Source organism: Phocoena sinus, chromosome 8 (assembly GCF_008692025.1).
Source record: "Phocoena sinus isolate mPhoSin1 chromosome 8, mPhoSin1.pri, whole genome shotgun sequence".
Classification (NCBI taxonomy): domain Eukaryota; kingdom Metazoa; phylum Chordata; class Mammalia; order Artiodactyla; family Phocoenidae; genus Phocoena; species Phocoena sinus.
In genome coordinates, this window is record NC_045770.1 from 86,879,939 (window position 1) to 86,893,004 (window position 13,066).

Below are 13,066 nucleotides of genomic sequence, written 5' to 3' on the forward strand. Positions count from 1 at the left end.
TGCCCAAGGCTCAAGATTCCAAAGGATTGGACCCATGTGGTCATGCCCTGGGCTGTCTCAGAGCACTGCATGTGGATAAGACAATGCTATTGATGTCCTGACAACCAATAATTTACAAAGGAACGCTTCATTAAGAACAAAGTTAAAAGGGATACCAAGAAGGTAGTGTTTAAGGGGTTAACAGGAAAAAGTAGGCACAACTGCTAAACAGTGGCATACCCTGAGAAGATGGAACCCAAGCTCTTACTCTCTCAATGGCTGCCTTAGAAAGGTGAGGGGTCAGGCAGGTAGCATGAGCGACTAGTCTCAGAAAAGACTGCGCCCAACCTGGAAGGCACATGCCCTGTCTCCGGGGGCAGCCACGCTTCAGCCCCAGCTGACTCGCCCACCACCTTGCAGGTATAGCCTGTGGTTAGGGCCATGCGTTCCAGAGACAAGCTGCCTGAGTTTAAGGCCCGGCTTTGCCACTCGCTAGCTGTGAAACCTCGAGCAAGTTACTTAATCTTTCTGTGTCTCAGTTTTCACACCTATAAAATGGGGATAATAAGAGTCCCCGTGCATCACATTTTTGTGGGGATTAAATCAATTAATACATGCAAAGTGCTTAAAAAATTGTAGGGCTGTAAGCATTCAGTAAATGGTACCAAGACAAAAGGGCAGGTCCTTTGTCATCAGATTTACCAATGTTTAAGAGAAGCCAGAATCAGGATTTTTTTTTAGGTGAAATCTTTTAAAATATAAGCAAATAATTCAAATGTTTTCAAAATCCTGTGTGAGGCAAAACATATATGTCTGTGGGCCACATACAATTCGCAGGGGGCCGACACCTCGAGTCTGGTGTTGTGGGAATAGCAGAGCTTGGGAAGCAGACAGGCCTCACCCCACTTCCAACTTGGCCACCAGCTCGGTGATCCTTCGAGCACAGTGGCTGGGAAGTCAGGATGGCAGGAGCACGTGATGGAGAGTTCTATGCCAGATTACAAAGAGCGAGTGACAGATGGCACGCCTGACCAAATGTAACAGAAGAAAGTCCTCTCAATGGTTTAAATGAAGCCTCTAATATACAGGGTGTGTAAGTGAAGGGGCAAGTTGTCTCCCCGCCTTCCGCCCAGGGACTTCGTTCAAGGTCTTTAACACGGACCACCACCTATCTCAGAGAGACCCAGATTGACATATCCAACTGCCAAAACAGAGTTCATTCCATTTTTAAAGGACAGCCCTTGCTCAATGAGTCCATAATCCAAAGCAGCCGCCGAGATGGCCAAGAACACCAGACGGGCCGTTCAGCAGACAGCCGTGAGAAATTAAGTAGATACATGAATGAAAGATAAGCAAATAAACATCCACTGTTGGAAAACAACCATTGAAATTAAAAACAAAAAACCAAGCACTAAGAAAATGAGGTGTTCTTTTTTAAAGTTTAAGGATCTCCCCTTGTCTTTATTCCCCTTTAATATTGCTGGCCCATTGTCTTTCTGCCATCATCTGATGCCAACCAGACAGATTTACAAGGAGATGCTAGTCTTTTTCTATTCTACTGACAAATATGCAGCCCATCTGCCTCCAATCAACGACAGAGCACGTGGAGATGGAGCAATGAGATATTTTTAAACACTCCTTTAATTAATTCATTCCAAGGACTTGGCCCTTGGTGAGGGGAGGGGGGAGGGGCGGGCAGAGGGAGGAGACAGCAAGCTCAGGATCTGGTAAATAAAGAGATTTGCCGTAATCTGGATACTAAAACCCTTGCTATGAAACATTCTGCTGGCCCCCAACAAGCTGTTAAGGGCATGGGAGAGAAGACAGCAAGCAAGGCGGTGTGTGGCACTTGTTAGCTTTTTCAGACTTCCAGGACACGTTGTGAAGATGCAAACAAAACTGAAATTTCATCTCGAGAATGACTCTTTTGCCTACCGTTGCTAGAAGATTTTAAATGATGGGTGTCTGATTCGGTGAAAATAAGTATAGCAGGTGACTGAAATGAGTAGATGCAGTTCTTTCCAAGAGGCGAGCCAGTCCCAAGGGGGAAAGAATCAGTATGGAAAACAATTTAGCTTGCCTTTGAAAGGGGGAAAACCAGACATCTGGGCATTGTGTGATACAGCCATGGAAGAGGATGGGGAGATGAGATTTCCATTGACATCAACCTGTGTTGAGCTTCAAACTGTCAGTTTTGCAATCCTGGATCTGTATGATTTATGGCACATTGACCCAGAAACCTCACACTTATGCTGTTAAACAATGCTCGTTTCTGCAGCCAAAGCACCACCATCTCTTAAAGACTTTTCCCTGTCCGACAATACCCTGAAATCTGAAGCCTAAGGAGACAGCTCCTCATTGTGTTGCATTAAAGAAGAAAAGAAGCGGCCATTGATACTTATGGGCAGAACTGCCTTTTGGCTTTGTTTTGTTTCTTTTCTGATGCCTTTTGGTTTTTAACATCTCGGCTCTTCCACATCACAAGTTTCATTTGGATTTAGCAATTATCTCGTGAGAATTAAGCTTTCAGTGACTCACAAGAGGCCATGTTAGTAAACATGACATGGCTTTCTCATTTGAGTTTCACTCATCTTTATTTTACCCAAGGAGGCTGATTTTTATATTCTTGAAAATGAGAAATGAAAACTGCAGTGAAGCCTGAGGCACGCAACGTGCAACCAACCTCCTCAGGAACCCAAACCCCATGCCCTCCATTCCCTTCCCAATAAGCCTATTCCGTGGGATCTTCCTTCTGCTGACCTCAACCTCATTCCCAAGGTGGGGGGGGGGGGGGGGCGGGGGGGGGCGGGAGAAAGCAATCGTTACGTTTTGCTTTTGTTTGCTTGAAATAATACATCCAGGGATCTCTCTTGTGGGGTTTTTCTGCTGTCAGCAGTTTTCTGTTTCGCTGGCTTTCTAAGTCAAATTGAAACCCAAGCCCTCGCACATGGCTTTCGCTCTGACCCCTTGGCTCCTGGGAGCTTATCAGAACATAGATCGCCTTGGACCTGTGACACACATGGTGACCTAGCTGTCTCCCACCCCCAGAACGTAGTTCTAAAATGCCTGCCTCTACAGCATCTGAATGCTCCAACATAATTCAGTCTATAATGGACACTAGCCAGTCTGCCACCAACTACTGATAATCTCTTTCCAATTCGGATCAGGGGCCAAAACCATAATTCTAGCCGTGTCTGAGGACTCAGAAAAACAGAATGCTCAACTATCAAATTAGACGTTGCTTTGCAGGAAAATACCTCTCAGGGCCTGGGAACTACCAAAGGGTCCACTGTTGAGTTTTCTAGAAGCTGGATGCTAATAATCCCAATTCCAAATCATCAGAAACCTCAAGTAACCAGACCGTGTTTGAGCATGCTTTGCAAAGGCAATGACCAAGTGCACAGGCTGATAATAAGAATATTCCACAAGGCAATTTGCACAGTGTATGCTGAAGTTTTGAGAGAAGGCTGGTAATCTCCTGCTCCAGACATGCCTAGCACACTCTTCCAGGATAATTGACATTTCCAGACAATAACTCCCAAGTTCGGCCAAGTCCTTGAATCTTTTGGGAAAGATGACGTTACATTCTATATCAGTTTATTCTCAAAGTCCATCCTCATTGGACCGCCTACTTCACAGTTACTGGAAGAATCAAATGTGATGATGTACACTAATGAGCTTTGAAAGGGAAGTGCTAAACAAACATAAGATGTCACTATTGCTTCTAATAATTCTTTCAAAATTGGTGATCAGCATATGCCGTTGACTGTAACTACATCACCAAATAAATGGTGACCAGAATGGTCAGTTTGCCATATTCTTCCATTCCCCAAACATTCTGGATCAAACAGAGTTGAACTGAAAATACATACGTTGGGGCTTCCCTGGTGGCGCAGTGGTTGAGAGTCCGCCTGCCGATGCAGGGGACACGGGTTCGTGCCCTGGTCTGGGAAGATCCCCCATGCCGCGGAGCGGCTGGGCTCATGAGCCATGGCCGCTGAGCCTGCGCGTCCGGAGCCTGTGCTCCGCAGCGGGAGAGGCCACAACGGTGAGAGGCCCGCGTACGCCAAAAAAAAAAAAAAAAAAAAAAAAAAAATTTGGAAAATACATACATTGAAAGCATAAGACTCTATTGTTATTTTTGCTTCCTTCTCAGCAATGCACGTCTCAAGGAAACAGTTTCAACGTTGTTAGAAGACACAGGCTAACAAAGGCAACCAGCTTGAGGATTCTTAGTGAACGTCCCTCTGTAAGGCACATTAACCAAAGACATCAGAAGAGGCGAGAGAATCTCACTAAACCATGTGAACAATTTACTAATCAAAGTCTTGTGTCTTTGTAGCCCCCTAGAGTGCCTAGCATGTGAGGTCTACCCAACAAGTACTGAGTAAATGCACCTGGAAGAAAAGATGGAAGAAAGGAAGAGAAGAAAAAAGGAAAGACCAGGGCTTCTGAGAATGTCACCTGCTCATCACTAACTGCTCTGAAGTGACAATGTGTCATGCTCTTTCTGTATTTGTTTCCCAGCCTTTCAAATGTTCTCAATTCTTTCCTCTCCTAAATGCAAATTCCTTTGACCAATCTTTTCCTGACTATGCAGAGTGTATAACACGACATTAATTAATTGAATGTGAATCACTTCTGCTCTATATTTAAATCAAATATAGAGTCATCATTGGGCAGGTCTCATTTAGGACACAGGTGAGGTAAACACACTTAATTTGGGGATTTTTGTTGTTGTCTTAACCTCTCCCTTTACTATCTGGCCATCGAAATAAGGATGCAGGATTTGAAAGACTGCCATCATCAATCTCTTTCACCGATGTTTTCCAACCTAGCCTTTACAAGCAGGGACAAATCTAGAAGGGACCTTAAGGCAGCCAGAAATGCCTTTATATCTTTTCTAATATGAAAGACTATTTAATTAAACAGGCAAAGACACTGGGGTTGAGACATATGAGCTCTGAATATTTAATTCTAGAGATCTGTGTTAGCACAATGTACCGCCCTCCTTGTACACAAGCATCTTCCTGGAGCATCTCTTTGGGGAACTAATAATCAAAAAGGTCCACACTGCTGAAATATTAGGACAAAAAGAGGAGAAATCTCATGCAACCACAAGGTGCCAGCCCCTCTTTGGAAGGACTCCAGGGGCCAGAAAAGGGAAGAGTCCCTTCTCTTGGACACAGAGAGACAGTTTTAGAAATATTTGCCCTTCGCTCGAGGTTGAAGTCTAGAGATCTAACTTTGGAGCCGCTCTGTACTCCTACTTAGAGACCCATTCCCCCCAAAACAAGCCTGCAGAGTTGGTAAAATTTATTAGGCAGAAGCCCTGGAAAGCTCCAGCACCAAGGACCTTCCACCTGTGCTCAGAGGAGGCTCTGATATTTGCTTTCCACTTAATATGGATCTAGTGGTCTCTTGCAAGTATCTAGTGCACTTTTGTGAATTAACCAAAGGGCTGAGCTCCGCAACCAGTCTTTCATTCCTACTCAGACTCTACCGAGCTGGGAAAGTTTCCTGGGAGATACTGGTCCAGGGACGTTGTTCTGGACACTTCCTTTGAGGTACGAGTATTCAAGGGATTCTTGCAGCCCCATCTCCCTCTTGCTAAAGACACTCCCTTTATTTATCATTGGGATCATTCTCCATCCAACTGCAGCCTCAGGAGGCAGGAGACAACTCCAAGACAGCGGGCAGAATCGGGGGGGGGGGGGGGGGAGGTCAACGCTCCGCTGGAGTTTGGGGACTCCTGTCCCTGCCCAAAGCCACTGATTTTCCTGCCTCTACCCGGGAAGCACCCAAATCTTTTCCACTTTTCCTTAACACTGGCCAGGGAGATTCCGCCATCCAGGGACATGAAGAGATCGGAGCAGGCCGGGTATCTACTCCGCGACTCTGCAAATCTGACATTCAAGACGGCGCGCGCTGGTCTTCGCCCCGCCCCGGCCCGGGTCCCAGCTCATTCATTCCCGGCCGGTCCCCACCATACAACCGGCGCCGCGCTCCAAGTGCTGCTTCCCTCAGCAATGTCTGCCGCTCTTACTGTGCCCAATCCCTTATTGTTTTCAAATCTCAAAAGTAACCTCAACAGGATTTTTCGTCACTCTTTTTCACACCTCCACCGAACCTTTTTAATTAAAATAAAGCAATCCTCCGTCTCTCGCATCTTCAAAGGGTTAAGCAGCAAGCTTCTCGAAAGAAAATCAATTCCCCCCACCACCACCATCCCACCATCCCACCCCCAGCCAGGCCATCGCTCTGCCACCGTCTCCGAGGCCCGGCGCCGGCGTCTCTCTGTTCCCATCCCGGATAGGCGGACACCACACCGCGCGCGCCCCCCGCTTCGCTGCGGGTACAGAGAAAAAGCCCCTCACCCTTCTGTGGATGCCATGGCCTGGGGAACGCCCCCTCCTCTTCGGCACAATCCGGCAGCGGCGGACGAGAAGTGAGCGGGTGCCGGGGTGAGCGCGCGAGTGTGGCCGAGCGCGGTATTTAAGGGGGAGCCTCTCCCCGCCCTTCCACCCCCCTCCGGGGTAAGCCCTTTAGCGCCTCAGCGGGCGCAAGAGGCTCCAGCCGGAGCTAAGCCGCGTCTCCGCTCGGCACCGCGCTCCCTCCGCCGGCCTCGCTGGGGCTTGGCTGGGCGCTCGGGGGGGCGTTGGGGGGACCTCGGAGGGTGGCTTCCCCGAGAGAGCGCCGTCCCCCGGGCTGCGGGAGTGCGCGCAGGGACGACGTGCCGCCGCTGCCACCTGTATTTGCTGTGGGGCTCGCCGCGGGGCGAGTGGCGGAGCGCGGGCTCGGAGGACGGTGGCAGGGGAGGGCGGCGAGTGCGTGTGCCGTGGGTGTGCAGGGGAGTGTGTGCGTGCGTGCGCGGGTGTGTGGGTGTGTGTGCGCGCCGGGGGAGGCGGTGGAGGCCGCTGCGCCCTGGCTCCGCGCCGGTCGGGGAGGGATTGCAAGGTTTAGCCCCGCCGGAGCGGGGGATTTGCAGGCGATCCCTCTCTATTTTCGTCGAGAGCTGACATCACCAGCGCCGCCGCCTCAGGAGACTCCTTTAACTGCCGCCCCCTCGCCCCCCGTCTCCAGACGCCGTCCCTCCTCTGCCATCCCTACCCCCAGCCTCTCGCCATAAATTAGCCAAATAAGCAAAGAAGCCCCGCTGGTCTCCCGGGAAGGCCTGGGCCGTCCGTGGCAGGAGCCCAGGATCTAAGGAGTCTCTATTGTTCCCCTCAAGCCCGCGTGGCCCGGGGTCACCCCGCGCTGGGCGAAGCACAAGCCACGTCGCGGAGACCTGGGATGCCCCTCCATCCCCGCCTCCCTGGAGCAGCCCCCAGCACCCCGTCTCACTCCTTGGCACACTCGCTCCGGCTCACTTCACTCCCAAGCTCATCCTCACAGGCGGCACACCCCCCGCCCCCCCCCCCCACGTCCTGGGTACCAGGCCCCGCGGAACCCAAGCGGCCAAAACACGAGTGGCGCGGCCGAAATACAGCCCAGTTGTGCGCCCTCCCCCGCCACGGCCCGAGTAAATCTCCGGCCTTCAATTATGCATCGGGATTAATATTAATGCAACTCCCTGGGGCGGCGGGCGGGTGCTGGGGAGGATGTAGTTTTTTGGGTTTTTTTTTTAAGCCAAGGGAGGTCGGCCTCCGGGGCGCTGTAGGGGAAGGCGCGATGAGACGGCGAGGCAAGTGGTGGGGACGCGTTTTCACCCACTCTGCTCCGCTTGCCTTAGGCTTCTGTGCCCCGGGGGCGGCGCGCAGAGACAGATGGGCTCTGTCAAGGGAGGGTCCGAGCCTCCACGCCGGCTTTGCATAATAAAGACAAAATCTGTGCAGATTTTATTGTCTCTAGGAAGAGGCAGACACCTACAGACACCCACCGCGGGGAGGGCAGGCCTCAATTTCCTCTTCTGGAAAATGGGGCCAAAATAACCCCCTTTGCAGGGCCGCGGTGAGAATTAAACAGGCTCTCTTGAGAGAGAGTTGCAAAGTGTCAACGCGCCCGAGAGATATCTGTGGTGCAAGCCTGCCCCTTGGAATTTTCCAGGCTCCTCCGGGAGGGGGTCTGGGACGCCCGTAGTGTCCTCAGTCGCCGCCTGTCTAGTCTTATTCCCCGGGAGAGGAGCTCTCCAGGCCCGTGGCTGTGCTGACCCCTTTACGAAGACCGAATGAAGCGGGCCACGTGGAAACTCGCGGAGTTCATCCCGGGGACCGTGCCAGGGGAGCTGGAGACTCAGCGGGGACGCTTCGTGGTTAAATGCCTGACGCTGGTATCTGAGAGCTTGAGTTCACCTTCCAGTGGAATAATCTGGGAGGAAAGTCCTCAACTGCTGTTCATCCCATCTGCAAAACGGAAGTACCATTCCCAACCTCGCATAGCTAAGAAATCGAAATGAAATGTAAAAGATACGCAAAGCTCTTAACTAGAGTCTGGCACCCAGTAAACCCTCAAAAATTGTTCAGTTTAATCTGAGGTTCCTTGGAGGATAGTTTCTTGAGCACAATATCCAAGGGTGAATAGGCAGATTAGAGAAATAACAAGACAAAAGAACTAAATAGAAGGTTTTAAAACGTTTCTGCTCACCTCCTCCTTTCACCTCCCTTCCCAAAATCTGAATCCAAACATCTTCCTCCATCTCTCCCCTTCCCTTCTGCTCTCTCTCTCTCTTTCCTGTGTGCCCCATTAGATTAACCAGACCTATATCATATCTATCCTAGGACCCTTCATATCACCTCTAATTGTGCATTTTCTTTTTTAAAGTTTAGTTGTGATTTATAATAATTTGTAGATGAAAAACGACCTTCCTGAACCTTCGTGTGATGCTTGGTACTGCCTTCTCTCTAGTCCTGTCAGGAGTGGATGTGTGACTTTGTATGTGAAGTTGTCAAGTGCAGAATATGTACAGTCTCATTTTCTCTTAATAATTTAGGGATTTTGCTGCCCTTTCTGCTGAGGTGGCAGCTGGAAAACAAAGCCATGGGCGTCTCTCTAGACGTTAATGATCCCAGCAGCACTACCTCAACCCCCTTTACAATGAGCACAAAGGAAGACCTCCATCAGAATTCCTCAGTATCTGCACACAGGTGGGGAGGGCTTAGCAGCACCATTCCTTAGCTCTCACTGCCAAGGGCAACACACCTGATGGTACAGAAACAGAGTTAAGTAAAAGACCAGAGAAAAGGAAATGGAGCTGATTTCACTTTTTAAACCATCCAATTGAAAAACAGTCTTAATTATATTTTCAGTGTTCAGGACCTGAGAGAATTCAGTGAACCAACAAGCATGGCCAGATTAGACAGGAGAAGTGGCTCCACTTTGCCACCTTTCCTGCAAACGGCTATGTTTGGGAACCTTGACACCCGTCTTATACTTAGACATTTTCATTCAGCTGCCCTTCGAGATGAGGCCTATTAACTCATGTGGAATTTGCCACAGATAATTCTGGATAATAATCATTAACTAGAAGGAACTGATTCTTTTTCCCTGCTCCAGAGGGCCCTGCCAACGTTCCCACTAATTCTTCATTTTTTAAGCAAATTGGAGGAGTGCTTTTCAATATGGACTGCCCATTAAAATGTACTGAGGGAGCTTTTTAGAAACAATAATGCTAGGGCCACCTTCCAGAGATTTGGAGAAGGGCCCTGACTCAGGTTTTGTTTTTTTTTTAAACTTCCCCAGGTGAAACCTCCCCTACTGTGCAGCCAGCATCAGGAACCACTGGACTAGAGATGATTCAAAAAGATGGAAAGGGGTCCAGAAACATGGCCCTGGGGAGTACTTGGAGCAGATTGGTGTGTTTAGCCTTTGCAGAGACAATAGGAAGATACCAGGCTGACCCTCCTCTCGCCAAATACAGGGCATTTAAAAATCTATCCAGGCAAACACGTGTGTGCTATCGCGGACAACTAACATGAAAAGCTATAAAACATGGAGTTTTCTTCTCAGTTTGCACATATATGGAACACTGAGGGTAAGCCACACACTCCCACACTGCCTCGGTGCCGGATCCAAACTCAGCTCTGGGTCAGGCAGACATGCATCAAATACTGCCCCTGGCGTCAATTAAACTGTGTATTCTTAGGCTGGGCACTTGAGGTGTTCAGCTTCCTCATCTCAAAACCAGAGAACATAATAATACCACCTTGTGGTTGCCGTGAGGTTAAAATGGGATAACTAACATGTAGGAAGTGCTTAGCTCTGAGGCTGGCACATCTTAAGTGCTCAAGAAAGGGTCATCCTGGACTTGTGGGAACAGCAGCACACACCCCGTTTAATTTCCCACTGAGCCCATGTGAAAATCTAGCCTCCCCTCAAGCCACCTAAAGTGTAACCCCATTAACTCCTTTCTATCTTCACAACAAACTATACAAATCTCCCAGCCAACATTAAGTCGATAAAGCCCTGATATGAGAACAGAACGAGGTCAACCCTACAAGCCAGTAAGAACACTTTCGAATTTTCTAGCATCTCTCAGTCTCCTCTAGGGATTCCATGGTTATGGCAAAAGCAGAAGAGGTGGGATGCTCTCACATTTGCATGCTGATTTACCTTAAGTCTTGCCCACAGGTTCTCAGACTTAGCAGGAATAAAAACTACAATGCAGGACTGAATACCAAAAAAACTGACTGTAGTGTCCTCTGATAGGTGACGTAAGGGATGTTCAAAGTTAGTTTTTACTCTGAGGGATTTTTTTCTTTTCTGCCTTATTGATGGTTGACTTAAGGCTTAACCCAAGCTGTGAGAAGTGACTTACCACGGTTGAATTACGGTAGTGTTTAGGCTGGGACTTCATGGTCCCAGTTGGAGACTATGTTGGAGCATTACCCTAGCATTTGCTGAGTCCTAAATAACAAGTATCTTAATATATATATTATCTCATTTGATTCAAAGTATCTTAATATATATATTATCTCATTTGATTCTTAATATATATATTATCTCATTTGATTCTTAAGATGTCCTTCTACAGCGTATATTATTATTATTACCCCCATTTTACAGAGGAGAAAACTGAGTCCAAGCGAGGTTACAGAATTTGCCCAGCATTACGCAGTTAGTGAGTGGTTGTGTCAGTCAAGGTCCCAGCTAGAGAAAGATGGCATATTCAAATTAAGTACGTTGTGCAAAGTTTAACAAAGAGACTATTTAGAAGGGTATGGGAAGGATATAGGGAAACTCTAAGGGATAGTGCAGAGCCCACAGACTGTAACAGTGGGGCACCATTACCCACCCTAACCTGAACCCAGAGGGAGCGCTCAGTTCCAGCTGACATAAACTGTTGCCATGGCGACCTGCTGGAAGGGGGCCTGGGAATAAATAACTTGACCCCTACTTCCCTCCTGTTCTCTCCCCTGCGGGGCTGCCTGTTGGCCAAAGCTGGAAGCAGAGGGCAAGAGAGCACATTGGCACAACTCATGTGCAGACCTTGTAGTTCAACCTCCCGAGGAGCAGAGCAGGATGGAGACAGTCGGAGAAGGAATCTACAGGACCAACAAATGAAGCTGGGGCAAAACTGGTGTTGGAGATCAGGCAGCCTTCCTGCAGAACCTTGCTTTTAACCTCTCTGCTATGCAACCCATAGCAATAATAATGTCATCATTACTGGAACAGGTTGCCCCCATGCAGGGTCCTCTCCACCACGGAGGATCTTCTAGCAGAGAGGACTCAGCCAGACCATTTGCTACAGATTAGAAGACGGTATATTTATACCATGGAAGAAATCACCAGATGGCCTCAAAGGTTCCAGTCCTAAATCCTATAATTCTCAGTGCTCTTCTCCAATCGTAATAGGAGATTAGTTGAACCAAAGAAGGGATAAAAGCGTCCCCTTCTCTTATTTGCTCTTCTAAGGAATTCATTCCCCGTCTTGCTTTTCCTTCAGATTGCTTGAGATTGGTTATCGCGTCTCCGATTGGGGGGTGGGAGGACTCCTAATATAGAAAAGAGAAAAAAAGCCCTACACTGTTTTCCCATAAAAGGCTGTTAAATAAGCCCATTCCCCTTCCTGATGACAACAGAGGAGAAATGTCTCAATGTCCAAAGTTTATCAGGAGAAAGTGACCCAGAGAAAGAGCAGCATGTCTGGATCTGTCTTTTGAAACTTTGGCTTGATCATTAAGACTATAAAATAAACACCTTAAGGTTTTTAAGAAATACATAAAGCAGAGAGGATGCTGGAGGCCCTTTCATCAAGACAATTAAAATGAGTATGCTAATTTTTCAAAACTGTGAGCTATTTTTAGTATGAATGAAAACCATGAATGAAAATCCTCGGACAGTGTTCTATTTTAGAGGAAAGAATATTCTCTCACAGCGCTGGCCCTGAAGCCAAGAGCATCTGAGAGAGACGTTGGAGAAACTAAATTGAAAATAAAAAGGTTTTAGAAAAAGAAGAGAGTTTAGGGTGATAACTGGTGGGAGGAGAATCTTCACAGCAGCAGCCCCAGATCATTGTATTAAGAATACAAAGGTGTGTGCTCGCTTCGGCAGCACGTATACTAAAATTGGAACGATACAGGGAAGATTAGCATGGCCCCTGCGCAAGGATGACACGCAAATTCGTGAAGCGTTCCATATTTTTAGAACACTCCCTAACACCATACATAAAAATAAACTCAAAATGGACTAAAGACCTAAATGTAAGGCCAGACACTATAAAACTCTTAGAGGAAAACATAGCCAGAACACTCTATGACATAAATCACAGCAAGATCCTTTTTGATCCACCTCCTAGAGAAATGGAAATAAAACCAAAAATAAACAAATGGGACCTAATTAAACTTAAAAGCTTTTGCACAGCAAAGGAAACCATAAACAAGACGAAAAGACAACCCTCAGGATGGGAGAAAATACTTGCAAGTGAAGCAACTGACAAAGGATTAATTTCCAAAATATACAAGCAGCTCATGCAGCTCAATATCAAAAACACAAACAACCCAATCCAAAAATGGGCAGAAGACCTAAGTAGACATTTCTCCAAAGAAAATATACAGATGGCCAACAAACATGTGAAAGGATGCTGAACATCATTAATCATTAGAGAAATGGAAATAAAAACCACAATGAGGTATCACCTCACACCAGTCAG

The 13,066-nt window shown here is 47.7% G+C and overlaps 1 protein-coding gene and 1 non-coding gene across 2 annotated transcripts in view; one reads left to right on the top strand and one right to left on the bottom strand.

The window, feature by feature from the left end:
• Nucleotides 1-7,002, bottom strand: part of SLC1A2 (solute carrier family 1 member 2) — a 137,813-nt gene extending 130,811 nt beyond the window's left edge. The window contains exon 1 of the mRNA XM_032640409.1: nt 6,357-7,002. Coding sequence (XP_032496300.1) covers nt 6,357-6,373 — 17 coding nt within the window. The 5' untranslated portion in view covers nt 6,374-7,002. The remainder of the gene's footprint in view (nt 1-6,356) is intronic.
• Nucleotides 7,003-12,452: 5,450 nt separating this feature from the next.
• Nucleotides 12,453-12,559, top strand: LOC116758905. The gene has a single exon (XR_004351288.1). It is a non-coding gene; the product is annotated as a U6 spliceosomal RNA (small nuclear RNA).
• Nucleotides 12,560-13,066: the final 507 nt, after the last annotated feature.